General features: G+C 41.0%; 1 protein-coding gene across 1 annotated transcript in view; it reads right to left on the bottom strand.

Moving 5' to 3' along the window:
* TOP1 (topoisomerase (DNA) I) overlaps positions 1 to 15,685 on the bottom strand; it is a 68,870-nt gene that overhangs the window by 37,003 nt on the left and 16,182 nt on the right. The window contains exons 3-7 of the mRNA XM_019509787.1: positions 7,826 to 7,952; positions 7,158 to 7,232; positions 4,086 to 4,181; positions 2,858 to 2,933; positions 1,928 to 2,028 (exon numbers count right to left, since the gene is read on the bottom strand). Of these exons, the coding sequence (XP_019365332.1) occupies positions 1,928 to 2,028; positions 2,858 to 2,933; positions 4,086 to 4,181; positions 7,158 to 7,232; positions 7,826 to 7,952 (475 nt within the window). The remainder of the gene's footprint in view (positions 1 to 1,927; positions 2,029 to 2,857; positions 2,934 to 4,085; positions 4,182 to 7,157; positions 7,233 to 7,825; positions 7,953 to 15,685) is intronic.

Genomic DNA, 15,685 nt, shown 5'->3' with positions numbered 1-15,685 from the left:
TGTTAATTGTGACCAGATGTTTAACACAGTTGATTTCAACAGAAAGGATGTAGAGCACAGGCCAGGATGGGAAAAGGACAGGTTAAAGAATATTTTGTTAAGTTATATGCATTAAAATCACCTGGGTCTGGTAAAATTTACCCTAAAGTGCTTAAGGAACTAGCTAAAGCAATCTCTGAACCAATAGAAATTATCTTCAAGAATTCATGGAATATGGGGGAGGTCCCAGAAGACTGGTGAAGGACAAGCATAATGCGTACTTTTAAAAAGGGAAAAAGGAGACTCAGAGAACTGTAGAAAAGCAAGCCTAATTTCAGTATGTAAAAAGAGACCAGAACAACTTATTAAATAATCCAGTTGTAAGCACGGTGATTTTAATTATTGTCTAGAACAATAAAGCAATAACAAATAACCAACATGGATTTGTGAAGAACAAATCATAGAATCAGTGAGTCGGAAGGGACCTAGACAGATCATCTAGTCCGACCCCCTGCCATGGGCAGGAAGGAGCACTGGGGGTGGCAGGGGTCATAAGACCCCAGCCAGGTGCCTATCCAGTCTCCTCTTGAAGATTTCCAGGGAAGGTGAGAGCACCACCTCTCTGGGAAGCCTATTCCAGGCTCTAGCCACCCTTACAGTGAAGTAGTTCTTCCTATCTAACCTAGGGTGATCCAAGGAGCTACAATCAGATGCGGCAAGGTAAAAAAACAAAAACAAAACCCGCAAACAATTTTCTAAAAGCTTTCCCCAACAATACCATCCACACTACAACAGATGAATGATCTCCCAAGAGATGAAGAGGTACCAGAAGTCTGGCAAATATGTTACAAGTGCTGAGATCACAGGAAACTAGACAAATATTTGCATTTGAAGCCCAGGTAGAAAGTGATGATTGGTCAGTCCCCCTCAAATACATGAACATTTACTATCCTACAAGTATTCTAGGCATGACACTTGATTACATGAGAGGTACCCATAAAAAAGCAGCATTTAAAAAGATTGATTTAAGTCATCACTGACTTGACAAATTCATAACGGGTAGGCAAATACAGGTGCAATTCAAGTCATGGATAGTTTCCTTCTCCTCCACTCACCAAACTGAAGGGTCCTCATTTATTTGTAATCTGTATTTAAAAAATGCCAATGTCAGTGAAAGCTGAACTTCAGTCACACAAGTATGTTACTTTTAGATTCTGCACAGGAAAGAAAATGCTTCTCATTCAATTGTATTTCCAGATTGGACAGATTAAGCTTTAAAATGCTTTTAAGAATGTCTCAAGAAAGAATCTGTCACTTGATCAGTTTTCATTCATGTGTTCTTTCAGCAAAATCCTTTTGGAAAGGCACAGTGTTTCATAGCTGAGTTCAGACTGTAATAAAAGCAGGTGAAAGCTTGCTTATGTTGCATCCCTCTATAGATTAGAGAGCCACTAGAATCAAGCTTACTAATAAAAAGCTGTGGTGATGACACTTCATGTAATATACCACAACATGAAAAAAACCCACACCAAAAAATGCACCCCAAGTTTATGAACTTTCATATTTGTAAGGGAAGAACATTTGGGGAGTCCAAAGGCTGAGAACTCCAGTGTGTGATCACAATCTGTAGCCTGTTTTACAGGATGGTAAGAATCTACTTTAGTTTCTGAAATTCTCACTACATAAAGTAGGAAGGAAAGGAGCTCGTTTTAAAGGTGTTCAGGAAAAGCAGTATGATTAAGGAAGTTAACATTTTTAATTTGTTTTAATTTAAAGAATGAATGTTCCTAATGAGGAAGCTAAACCAGCTGGTCAAAAGGCAAACCTTGATGAATCAGCAGAGAAACAGGTGATACAGGGTCACTTTGCATACTTAATCTCTAGTCAGAACAGGAAGTAGTAGATGGAAAGCCAAATAGCAGAGGTTAACTGATCAGCAAGGTGTTACCATTTCCATTTCTGTTCCTCTTCTTTCTTTTGTTTCTTTCTCTTGTTGTCTCCTTCAGGAGCTTTCTTATCTTTGCTCTTGGCTTTCTTGGCTTTAATGTCCTGCAATGGAATGGGGAAAAGATAGTCCGATTACAATAAAAAGCTACTGTATACTGCTCAGCAAATGTTAAAACAAACTAACAACCCCCACCCTTTCTTAGCGCTACACTAAATGCTTTTCCTGGGACATTATTTGAGCAAAATGCCCAAACACAGATACATTTACGCTGGCAGAAAGTTGATTTTGCCACCATGTTTTATGGAATATAGTATATTAAAAAAGGCATTTACAAAGATTCAGAAAACTAAATACACCAGCTAGGATTACTACAAAGAACATTTCAAGCCATACCTTTGCGAGCCGATGTAAAATCTGGAGCTCCCCTTCCACCCAACAAGTAGCGCAACAAAAACTGAATTCTGTTGTCATCTTAGAATTCCCTTTGTCAATTCCCTTTCCAAATAAGGCATGCCTCAAGCTCCATCTATAATGGCTTCTGTAATGGCACTCTGCAGCTGCAATTATGCTCCATTCTCATTGTTACACCGCTATACCAGGTACTAAACAAATACTCTGCATCTGAACTGTATCACATCTGTGCAATTACCAGATGTTGCTAATAAAGCTCTGACATGCACTGAGAAATGTCTAACAACAGGAGGAGTATGAGCTGCCTGGATCAGATGGGAGACTTTTGTTAAGATGCCTCCAGGAAGAAAACTTTAATAATGATCAATTTTAAAGTGAGTGTTTCTTTCCTAGAAATAAATTGGTGCCTTCTTGGAGACATGAGCTAGCTCACTCATGTAATTCAAAGATACTGTGAGAACCCCATCCTTGAACCCAGGAATTGCAACCTTCCTCTCCCACCTATCACCCAGAGTTTACCTCCTCCTCCTCTTGTTTCCTCTTCTTCGATTTCTTGATGTCTTCTGTTTTGATTTTCTTGGGTTTGTACTCAACACTGGAGAAGAGAGAGACAAGTTGACAAAAAAGGATAAGTCCCTTGGTCTAAAAATCATATCTACATACGGATCAGCAGAAGCTCATAATTGCTTCTGTCATCACGTCTGTGTCTATTCTCCCCATCCTCCCAAACTTATAGAGGGATTCACTGAATAGGGTTTTTTTTGCTGGAGGAGACTGCTCTGCCATCACTGTCCAGTCACAGCCCGTAAAATGAACTTTGGGGATCAGTGGTTGTGAGGGGAACAGCCCTCTGAACTTCACTGTGTCCAAGTGCAAGAATCTTTCTGGTAAGAAAGAACACATGTGCATTACTAGCTCTGCACTCAGAATAATCCCAAGGTTGGAATACTTTACAAAAGTACTGGGGAAGGGGAGTGCCTTTTTTCATTCTTTGTGACTATCTGAGATCTGGATATTGGCTCATGTATTCAAATTAATTCAAGAACATCACTATCCAGTGTTCGTACATCATAATCTTTTCATCACAGGACACCAGACTGGGAGGTTACTGGAATGCATCACGTAGAACACAATGTGTGATCATACGGAAGAAAACTTAATGTTATACCCATCTCTGTCTTTTGGAAACAAAGAAGTACCACACACACACACACACACACACACACACACACGAACAGAGTTAAAGGCTAAAGACTAAACCATCGGCATAACTTGCAACATATTGAGGCCATTTTAAAGGGCAATTCACGCCAAGCATCTCGGGCAAAAAATTGGGCTGAGTTTGCATTATTTCTTCAGGCAGTCATTTCATCACCTGGGAGAAAATTACCGCAGCCACTTAGCTAGTATTAATGCCCCACTCAATCAGATTTATGTTTTCCATTCTTAAGTCTTGTCCCTTTTCTCTGCCTATCTTCTGATTTTATATTCATTGGTCCTGTAATGCTTAACAACACCTTCTGCTTCTTGCAGGATGCACAGAAGCGAGTGTGCATACTCCAGCAAAACACACCCTAAAACACACTATATGTTTATAGAATTTCACTTTTACTTCCTAATAAAGAAACTGGTCCCAGTTCCCTAGTCTTCCACCTTCCCTGCTCCTTCTGAAATTCCCATGACCTCCCCCCCACACTTCTCCAAATCCTTCTCTTCACCACAAAGGCAGCATATGCAAGTTACTTACTCATCATCCTCTCGAGGTCTCTTTAAAGGTTTGAAGTCCTCTTTGGGAGAAGCGTAAAAGCCATCATCATCCTGTTCTTCTTTAATACGTGGTGGACTAAGGGAAGAACAGAGGAGAATTGCTTTGTTTTAACTACAAAACACTGGCTGAGAAATTTTGAGACCAGAACCAGTTCACTTTATTAAAGTAAACTATAAAAAAGATCATGCCTGCTGGGTCAGCAGCACAGGGCTGTCACTCTCCCCCTACCTACAAACAACGTTAAGCAGATACATTCTGTAGGCAGTGAGTATTTGCATTTCCCCAATACAATAAACTATAAATATAACAAACAAATGCAATAACACTACTACAGCATAAGGAGCACTATTTTTGTCAGTATGCATGTTAAATGCTTATTCACTTTTTAGTAAAACAAGACCAGATATCAACATTTGCAAATGTATTTTTAAAGGCAAAATATGGAAATCTAAGTATTTTTAATACTGATCAAATTCCAATGTCCATGTTTAAGTTTTTATTTTAAGAAGCCTTGGAAAAAATTAGGTAAGAACAGTTTTTCAGCTGAAAACTGATTTCCAAACTATTCCCTGCAATCTCTGCAAATGTAATGGCTTATGCATGAGAACTAGAGGAAACCAGTGATCAACAACAAAAGCTAAAACTTAATTAGTCTGTTTTGACTGTCCAAACTGGAGGAAATGCATCAACAAACCTTTGCAAACAGACACTATTAATATTAAATTAGGTTTAACATTTCTACTTATAATATTCCAAGATCCTAGCAAAAGAAATAATTTTTAAATGCAATTTTAAAGAGACTGTCCCTTTAACGAACTTACTATTATTAAATGTCAACCCTGTGCTTCTAACAAAAGCACTTCACTTTTCCTTTTAAAACAAACATGCTGCAGAATGCTTTAGGAATTGTATTTTGAAGCACTTAGCTGCAATCTGACTCAGGTGAAAGACACTCAAGAGTGACAATCTGGGTTTTCCTATTCATCAATTATTTCCTATTTTCTATAATTCTGTGATCCTCCATCATAGATTTTGGTATCAAATTAGCTCAGTTTCCAAGTCAACACTCAGATTTTGTGATTGGGTGGAGTGGGAGAAGAGAAATCAAGCAACATTCTGCTTTGTACATCACCATCAGCAACAGACATTCTAGAATCTTATTTTAGCTGGCAATTGTGTTGATGAAGCAGAACAAGGCAGTTTGCTCTTTCACAGCTGTATAGCCTCTGCAGTGCTGGCAGATGTAACTCAGAAGACATAGGGACAATATATGCTGTTAGAAGGAGCCATTTTTATAGCACTGCTTGCTACCCATGAAGACCTGAGCTGTAAGCTTTCAGACATTTCCAATAGGGGTGGGAGAGGAAGGGGGGCAGTATTCATTTGCCCTGGATAACTTACTCTCTTCTGGAGGCAGAAATCTGTCATCTGTCTTTTCTAGGCAATGTTAAATGTTGGAACATCTCCAACCATTTTGCAACAGTAGGAAATTAAGTGTCGAATATTTTAAAAGACAGGAATTGCATGACTGGAATAAACCTTGACCTGCTTTGTTCCTGAGAATACACATCCATCTCCCCGAGGCATATCTCAAATTATGATGTTTCCCCTGCATCTCAAGTCTTCTTTTGAGGACTTTAGATATTTCTGGAAGGACACATACCTCTGTCAAACTCGATAATGGAACATTTCAGTGAAAGAAAATGGCATGGGGACATAAAGTGACTTCCCTCTTTATCCTGTTTTGGGTTCTCTATGGCATGAAGCTGGGGAAAATCTTGGCGAATCGGCATGGGGACATAATGACTTACTATTTACACCAAGTGCTGCATTAGGAATCTGACAGGGTTAATATAAGCTGCAGTCTATAATGCCATAAATATCTAGCATTCACCACTGCTTGTAATCATCCCACTTTCTACATTTCTAATACAGCAATTCCTAAAGGTGCCTAAAGAGGGCGCCTCTTTCCTCTGCCTTGAATTAAATGCAGCGTTTGCATTTTCAAATAAAGCTCCTTGAGAAAATGAAACGGAAAGACCCATGCACTGAGGAGGCACATTTAAAATAACTTTTGCACAACTTCAAACAGAGAAGATAGGCAGGTTCCTTCTCTTGACTTCCCTGAACTGCCCCAATTCCACTGTACCAAAAAGCATGATTGGGAAGAAAAATAATTCTTGATGGCAGCATAAAGATAGGTAAAAAATGTCTTCAGCTGTAGATAATTTGCTTCCCAAGCACATCTATTTAAATATACAGCAGGTGGCCAGACATCCCTCACAGAGAAATGCATGTGAAGCCATTAGCAAGGCACTGGATCAAACTCAGCAACTTAAAGCTACTAAGAACAGGTAGCACACAAATAGAAGGGAAATCCTTGTTTGTCAAAAAGTAAGAAAATGTGTTAATTTTTTTTTTAATAATGAATCAATAGAGGGGAAAACACCCAACTTTGTAGCATCTGGTACAGTATTTATGAAGTCCAGGTAGTTCTCTAAGGATTAGGAATTCAGCAGAGTGGAATAAGAGAAAGATATTCTCTGAAGATTTTTTTCAGCTTTAAACAACTGTCCTTTCTATCTGTTATTCCCTTACAAAGGAGGGTATCAAGCTGCAGACCTTTGATGTCTCCCTCTCTCAGATAAGCAAGTATTCAGAGGTATAGCATTCTCAAGCGCAACCCAAGGAAAACAACTCCATGATAGGAGTCAAATGTTTGTTGCAGTTATAGCCAGAGAGGGTTTTGGTCTAACTTAACTTAATGTTTCCAGGAGTCTACACTGTCCTGGATAGAACCCAACCTCCTGGATCAAAGTATTTAAGTATCCACTGTAGGTAACAATCCTGCATGCACAGGCCACATGCTCTCCCAGCACTTTCCTCATTACTGTTTTCTATTTAACTGGTTGCTTAACCAAAAATGTAGCTACATGGGCACATATCACACAAACGGAAGATATCTCAAACAACAGAATCCCTGCCTCTGCAAGCTGGCTGGGAGCTTACAAAACAAACCCAGGCTACAGGATTCTGGACCTGCTGTCTTACCTGGAGAATCCATTTTCCTTTTCCTTCTTTATTTTTACATCACCGGAAGATTTGCTCTGAAAGACAAAAAGGTAACTATTGGTCAGTAAGCACCACATCTTTGACCCACATGCAAATCAAAGAGAACAAAGATCCTGCAGCAGGAAACAAGTGCACTGCAAGCACTTGTAACTTAATGCCTTCAGTACCAACTGACGTACTAGGAGCACACAAAACACCCATATTTTGTTCAGGCATTCCTTGTCCCTTTCAGCTGGGCAAGGCAAACGCAGTATCAGTGCAACACTGCCCATCTCTTACACTGGGTAACTGTCTCCTGTCCTTGCATAGGATGAAGTCAATATCTACTTGGTCTTTTCTAATATTTGAGAACTAGGGATTAAACTCAGCAAGAGTTCTGACTGCAACTATAATAGGAAGGATTTACATCAAGTGTGCATAGCGTCCACTTGATTTCAATAGTAGGATGCCTATTTATACTGGCTGAGGACACGGCTCTGAATCTACTGAGCCACAAAAATCTAAGGACCAATCCTAAATGGGAGTGAGTTCTTGGTCCTAAACTAAACCCTTAAAAGTAAATGCCAGAAGCAGCCTTTCTGCTTTCGTGTAGCACAACAGCTGAAAACCAACCCCCCTACAACCTCACATAAAAGAGAGCCCCAGACCTTTTCTTCCTTCCGTTTCTCCTTGTCTTTATCTTTGTGTTTGTCTTTGTGTTTCTCTGAGCTGCCATCTTTGTGTTTGGTTTTCTCCTTCTCTTTGTGTTTCTTCTCCGAGGAATCTTTGTGCTCGCTGCAAGATAAAAGAGTCAGTTCAGAGAGGGGACATCAAGAGTTTTGACCGGTGTGAACAATTTACAATGTTCACCGAGTCCCTGAAGCTTTGCTGCTTACAATCACTTGAAATAAATGATCTTATTAATAGGAAGATCCAACAAAGCAGTCAGCTGTACGTCAGGCCGGTTCTTCAGAAGGGAAGGAAGAGAAAAAGAACTTGTGGTAAAAATCAAGCTGTCAAGCACTTCTAATCAGGGAACCAGAGCCCATGTGGGGGTGCCAAGGAAATTCACCTTGTGCACTGCTTATTGAGGCTGAACACTTTCACAGGAACCCCCACTGTTCTTGTTTGCTTCATTTCCCAATCAGCTCTGAATAGGCACAACTGAAATAAAATGGAAAACCAGGTCCCACTCCTCAGTGGATAATACCCTGTTGTTTTGATATTTCTTTCATCCAAGGAACTAAACCCCCTTATGATTGGCATGTGTGGTTACTCCCAAACAGCTGGGGGAGCCAAGGCAGGGAGACTGAATGACTGTGCCTAGGGTTAAATGAACATAAACAGAAAGGCTAGGGGTAAACTCAGCAGCACCTATTCCTAGTCTCTTCTTCCAGTAGCTAGCACTGTTCCCCAATCAAAACTGCTATACGGTTTGACACAACTGATCCTGCTCATAAGAAGGTCAAAACTCAAACAGTTACAAGGAAGGACAGGGATGCACTGACAAACCACTATAGTGGAGGCTTAGCCAATGCCATTATAGCACTTCAGATCAGATTAAACAAGTCCAGATTATGGAGTTACCAACCTAGTGCCCAAAAAATCTGGAGCCAGACTGCAAGAAACCAACAATCCTTTTAAAATTTTCTCCTCCTGGTTTCTGAGCCTAATAGATCCAGATCACGTTGTCAAACATTTTGTTGCAACCGCAAGGGCTAGAAGGTTATTTTTATTTTTTCAAATGAAAACTGAGACACTGAAAGAATTATTTTACCCCTTGCACTGAAGCTTCACAAGAACAGACTATTGTGAGACTAGCGATAAAAATCTCAAGAACCCGAGACAGATTCACATCAGTGTTCAGGGAGCTAGACAATAAGTCTGTCGGTTGAACACACCTCAGGTGCCCATTTACAGGACCTTCTGGCACTCCCTTAAAAATCGTATATCACTCATTCCAAGGTAGTAACATGGTGGAAACTAGGTTCTCTTTTCTCCTGGGAATAGTGAAATAGATGCTTTTTCCTTTCTGACCCCATGTGTAGGCCCAATTCCATCAGAACTTCTTATTACATGCCATCTTTCCCCACTATTATCCTTTGAAATATTTCCCACCACTCCTTGAGTGGAAGCTGTTTTAATACAAAGCTTTATTAGAAGCATGCCGCCCATTTCAGCTGTTTTACACTCAAACGCAAGGAATGAAACTTTGCAAGACAGAACAGTGGAAAATTACATTTACGACAACACGGGAGGAGCTTTTTCAAACTGCAAACTCTCCAATGCTTTCACTTCTATCTAAAGGAATAGGAGCATGCAGTGACTGGCCTGACAAAAGCTGACAAGTTATCCAGCATCCAGAAGGCATGCACAAGATGAAGAGGAAGGTAACTGAAATTACTGTGTACAGATCTGTTTGTACCTCTAGGACTTCAGAGAAAAATTTGACTTGGACACTGCTTGAGATCCTTATTCTATATCCATGTAAGTCTTGCAATGTATATGCTTGAAGACTTAAACCAGGGCCTGGCAACCTTTTGCCACTATGGGCCAGAGCTTGTGACCCAACTCTCCACTGCAGGCTACAAATTTCCACCTCCTGTAGTGTACAAGTCACCTGTGCTTATCCTCACTGCCAAACCTTGTCCTCTCTGGAGCAAGGGTAAGCATAGGCATGAGAGTGCAAACTGGGAAAACAGCAGAGGGGATGGGCAGCCTGGTACATCCATGTGTATGACTTAGTCCCATGCTGCCCCAGAGCAGGCTGGACCTTCATAAGCCGGATCCAGCCTGTGGAGTATAGGTTGCAGATTCCTGATTTAGAGACTCAAGCTCAAAGCAGCATAGTACAACATACACCCATTTCCCTTGACGCAAACAGTTGAGGAAAATCTCATTAGGATCTGAATGGATTTTGAACTTAGCATGGCACAGAACAGTGAAAAATCAAAAGGATCTCCTGCTGGTGGTTCAAACTATAAAAATAAAAAACCTACTTAGCAGGGTGATCTCTTCCAACTCGCATATAAATCAGTTTCCATTTAACTCTTTGGAGACAGGATTAGACTAGTGGAATAACAAAGGAATACTTATTGGAGAAGATAAGTAGCACTCTAGAAATGCTTTTTGGTGGACATGTCACACCACAATCAGGCTGCTTGTGAAGATTTAAAAACTGGATATTATTCTTACCTAGCAGTTTACATTATGGACACTGTGTGAACAAGACAGCAAGCACATAAGAATCTGACACTGGATTGAGAAATCAGTTGGATGCCTGCTATTGTTATACTCATTTTTTACCTCAGATAAGATTTCCCAGCTTTAGTATCCTGTCCCCGCTCCCCATGAAGCTCAAAGACTCTGGCATTCATTTTGCATTGTTGCAACTTGCTGACAGTCCCTCTGAAAGCACAGGATCTGTTTGTGTTATTAATCAAAGTCTTAAACTCACAAAAGCCTGGAAATTCTTAATTAATATCTCACTGTTACGTCTGTACGGATATTAGGTGCCTTATCTGCCAAGAGATTAAAGCTTTACAACCACACACCACAGATAAATCAAAATAGGAATAAATACAAAATAGGCCAACCCCTCGCCCCCTTTTTTTAAATGTTGGATGCATTAAGTAATTTCCATTTTCTGAGCTTGATGACTTTCCTAAACCTAAGCAGCTGGACACAGAAATCACCCCTGACTGCCCCAAAAGGGGCACTTTGGGGGATGTCAGCCAAGTTTCAGAAAAGAGAAAACTCCACTGACTACTGTATTTTTGAGAGGAATATGGCACAAGAAATGATCAAATCGTTGCAAACCCTACAGAACAAAACTGAAAAAAGATGAGCTAATGGTTCTCACTTTGTTAATTAGCTTATGATATTATAGTTAGGGATGACTAAATAACTCAGAAGAGCTCAGATATTGCAACAAGTGCCTTGTAGGTTTAGAGCCTACGTGGCTGGACATACTAGCCAGATGAGAAAAGTAACTTTTACGCAGCAGGGCTCAAACCTGAACATTTGTTTGCAAGTCTCTATCGTTTTGTCCTGACCAGAAGATTTGCATAGTTTCTCCCTTCTTCCCCCTTTTCTGGAGTCCTACCTGAAAACATTCATATAAAATACTAGACGTGGCTTCTATAGCAGCTCAGTGGCTTTGACAAAGTGAGTTTAGCTCTGGGAAGTATGCAAGTGCTGCCATGACAATTTCACAAGCAAGGAAGGACAGGAGATTTAAAAGGACAACAACATTTTCAGGAGCATCCCGCTTCTTTTGAATGTCACCCTAGCAGCTGTTCCTGCAGGCCTCATTTTCTGACATGCTGAGCAGAGCACAGCTTTCCACCTGTGGTAAGCTGTGCCCAAAGACTCTTGTAAGGCAACAGAAAAAGCTGAGGCACTGTTCTTTAAAAATAAAATTCAGTGTCCACTCACGAAAATGTTTAAGTACCTTACCCAAAGCCAAAAGTTATACCAGACTATGAGCCAAGAACAGGAGTCTGGGCTCCTGTCTACCAGTCTGAGTTCTTATCCAAAGGCTACCCCCTTCCTCCTCTTGCTTTTTTTGGCAAGAAGTCACACTTGTCACCTCCCAGGACCCTTAATGGTAGACTCTCACTGCTGTTCAGAGTCTAAAAGGGCATGAGGAGTGGTAGCTCAGAGAATGCAAGATATATATATGGGATACTGGCCCATAAAGCCTATTCCAAAATATCAATGGTGAGGTCTGAGGTCCTCCACCCTCTCGCTAGAAAGCTGAAAGAAGTGACCCAGAGTCCTTCTGTTTTATTTTTGTTTTTTAAACCCACGTGCTACCTCCCCCGAGGAAATAGATTATTTCCCCCATTCTTAAGCACTTTCCTTGACATACCTAACCATCTTCTGGATATCAGAACACAGCTCTGATTTAAAAGACAGACAAAGGAGTCTGAAACTGGATATACTGAATAGCAGAGACTATCAGGCCATCATCCTGCCTCCCTGGAAAGGCCTGATCTCTGTCTGTACCCATGAGCAAAGCCTACAATAGATAGCTTCAGCCAGTTGTCTTGGCAACAGCAGGGTTTCCTCCCCCCGACCCTTCCACACATGTAATTCCTCCAAATATATCCATTTCAGTCAGGAAACAGAATTGCTTTGCCCTATCACTTGTGCCTATTAGGCTACTATCTAGAGAAGTTGTATCAGGGAATGAACCAGTTTGGCCACCATCATATTTGGCAAAACAAAAGGAGTCAATGTGGTACCTCTTACAAGACACCATCCTTAACCTGCAGAATGGGCTCTGGCCTCGTACCAGCTGTTCACTAAGGCTACTTAATGCTATCATTAGGAGGTAGTTGCCATATTGTAAAGTTCAGGGAATCCCTTTCAAGCCACTGTAAATTTGAAACACTACTTGTGTGTCATGTCCCACCTGCCCTGGCCTTCACTAAGGAGACTTGATGCACCCATAAAATTCTACTGAGCAACTGATTCCTTTCCAGCTCTCTGGATACCTCCTGCTTTTGCTAACCTTGCTGCCTACATATACCCTTGGAGAGTCTCATTTGTGTCAAATGCAGAAGTTGGATAGTAAAGCCCACTTTGGATATAGATAAACTTCCTGCTGTGCTAAAAGTTGCCCTGACTGGAGTACACATTCACAGGAGATGTATTCATGGAAGGTTTCATGAATACCAGAGCCTCCTTGCAATGTCATGTACATAGAAAAAAACCAGAACCACTTTACTTATACCATTATAGTTAAATTGGTACAATTCTGTACTCTGGTTACAATTATATCTCTATAAAAGTGCTTTAATAGAGCTCATTTCTGCCTGGAAATAGGCATACGCCTTAGTAGTACATCGCACATTTTTTTACAGTACCACTACAGCCACACTAAGGGTTGTGGTGATATAACTATTTTTTGTTCAGAGACATGAGTCATATCTTTAAGAGACATAGATGCTCTGATCCAACATGTGTACAGCAGACATACAAAGAATATATCTGTTAAAACAATGCAGCCTTGTTGCAATGAAGTTACCCAACAGAATATTCCTGATGAATGCCAAGTATTCATAGAGGAAAAAGAAACCTGCCTGCCACACACCTTAGACACAGCAGGCAGCACCCAATTTGCACTAGATTTGTTTGTAGGCTTTCATTTTAGGAAGCCTGTTCTAAGGAGGGACTGAATGGCAGGAAATTGTAAACACCTCAAACAAAACTGCCTCTCTGAAAAGTCAAGCAAGTGTTTCTCAGTTGGGCTGCCAAGAGGAAGATGTAAGGGAGTGTTTTTTCTTTCCCCTTAAACCAGGGCAGAGAAAGAGAAAACATGCACCTGGTAGCACACCTGCTTATACTATGCTCACATGGACAGCTACAAGTGGAAAGTGTTTCCAAAAATATAGCAGATGTACAAATACACAGTTTCCTTCTTCAAGCCACAGCAGCATTAGAGTGCATTTAACACTGCATTCTTCAGGCGCCATTTATGTACTTCAATAAGCCTCTCCCCTGCCCTTCTACAGCCCTTTTTATCCCCACCTCAAACAACAGGCAGGGAAAGATGATTTCTTTAAAGCTCCTCTATTTCCTCTCTCATTCTCTCCGCTGTAATTAACTTCTTGTACAGTGGCTGGGAAATTTCTACTGATGAGCATTAGAACTAGCTGCAAATGGCATTCTGCTACCCTAGCTGGTGTCGGTTAAGACTCCAACTGAAGCACAAGTAAAAGGGAGCTGCGATTTCATTGAAATCAACGAACACAACAGGGACAGAACAGAGGTTACTTTGCCCTGTGTCTTGTCTGAAGTATTATGATACAAACTCAAAGCTGCGATTAAATTTCAGACCTATATGCAAGCAGCGTGCAACCGAGTGGAAGTTTTTAACCAAAACACAGCCACATTTTCAGCTGCCTTGGTGTTTTGCAAGCTCATGTTTAGAGATGCATCAAACAGTAAAACTGGGTGTAAATCTGTGTGTGCCTCAGTTATACAGCTGAGCTCCCAACTATGTAATAACAAGGTGATTTCAGCGAACACTGGATCAATAGGAATCTTTCCATTAACTTCCACATACAAGCAATCAGTGCTGTGGAGATAAAACAGAAGGCCAGGGCTGTAAACATCCAGTGAGACAGAAGACAGTGGAACCGTGTCACAGTGCAAGCTCTCAGAGACTGGGGGTGGGCTAAGCATGCACATTTTAGGCACTATGGGAACATAATAGGATTTTACTACTGGAAGCCAGTCTCTCACTAGATAACGGGCCAAGGTCAACAGTATGCATGCAAGAAAAAAAACCCCGAATAAAATCGGCACACCCACACATGCAAGAAAACTAGGTTTATGTACGTGGCTTTTTTCCCCAAATGGTCTTTTCCTTTACGTTAATGATGGCCTTTCCTCCACACCCCGCACCAAAAAAAAAAAAAGGATGGCTTCATTGTGACCAATCGGGTCACAATCCCCATTATATCCTCCAAAATCTCTGTTCAAACCAAACAGGTATCAAGAGGCATTTTGTAACTAAAGCAAATATACAAGCTGATGGGGGATTTTTCTTCTGGAGCATTTAAGATACTTGTCACACCAGTAATATGGATCAGTGCTGCCAAAGCAACCGGGGGGGGGACACCCAAAAAACCTAGTCTCTTCACTCCAGCCACCGCGGCAGCCACTTCCTGCAGCATTCAGTTCCCAAACAGCTGCATCCCACGAACAGCAAAGTCACCTGGCAGAAAGGTATTCAAATCTGCCTTAAACTGATCTCTAGCAAGTCTCAGCTTCAAACAAGGTCCATTATCTCATTATTTTATCAAGATTTCTCATTTGGTCCAAGGAAGACGAGTGTTTTAAAGGTCTATTATGAGATCAGATTTCTTTCATGCCTAGATATTTCAGAGGTTCAATATTCCTTTATCGGACTTCAGTTTAAAGTAAACCCAAACCCAAATAAAACAGAGGCAGCGCTTCAAATGATGCAGATCTATTCTCTGATAAGGACGCTGCTTACGTGGGCTGAGGGTGAAGAAAAAACCCTGAAATGTACAGGAACGTTCTTCTCCCAGTTTGCTATATCTGGACTTGAGCAGTTAAGATGTAAATGTCATCTTGCAAGTGGGAGAGAAGGAAAGCAAAAAGTGAAATTAAGGAGTTCTGTATATCAGGCCATTACACTTCTACCAAAAATAGATCATCTTGATCTCGTGTGACATTTCTAAGACACTTATCTCGGCAGCTTAGAACCCTCACCCAGAAATGGGACACAGACACTGTTCATTCTGCATGGGAGTGTGGTGGTCCTCTTGACAACACAGGTTTATAAAAAAAGGCTCGTTAAATTTGTGAAAAGGCATGACGGAGCCTTCAAACTATTACAGACAGACGTGGAAGGCACATGGCCTGCTTCTCCTACAAGGAGGAAATGCTTCTTTCAGCACATGTTCAAATACAACTTTGTACCTTATGGAACGGGGAGATGTGTTAACCCTCCAACTAGGAAGAAAACCGGAGGGGGGGGGGGGGGGGAG

This window comes from Gavialis gangeticus, unplaced genomic scaffold (genome assembly GCF_001723915.1).
Source record: "Gavialis gangeticus isolate Ggan-Ray unplaced genomic scaffold, GavGan_comp1, whole genome shotgun sequence".
NCBI lineage: Eukaryota > Metazoa > Chordata > Crocodylia > Gavialidae > Gavialis > Gavialis gangeticus.
The sequence above is the reverse complement of the archived record's forward strand: the minus strand, read 5'-3'. Positions and strand labels throughout refer to the sequence as shown.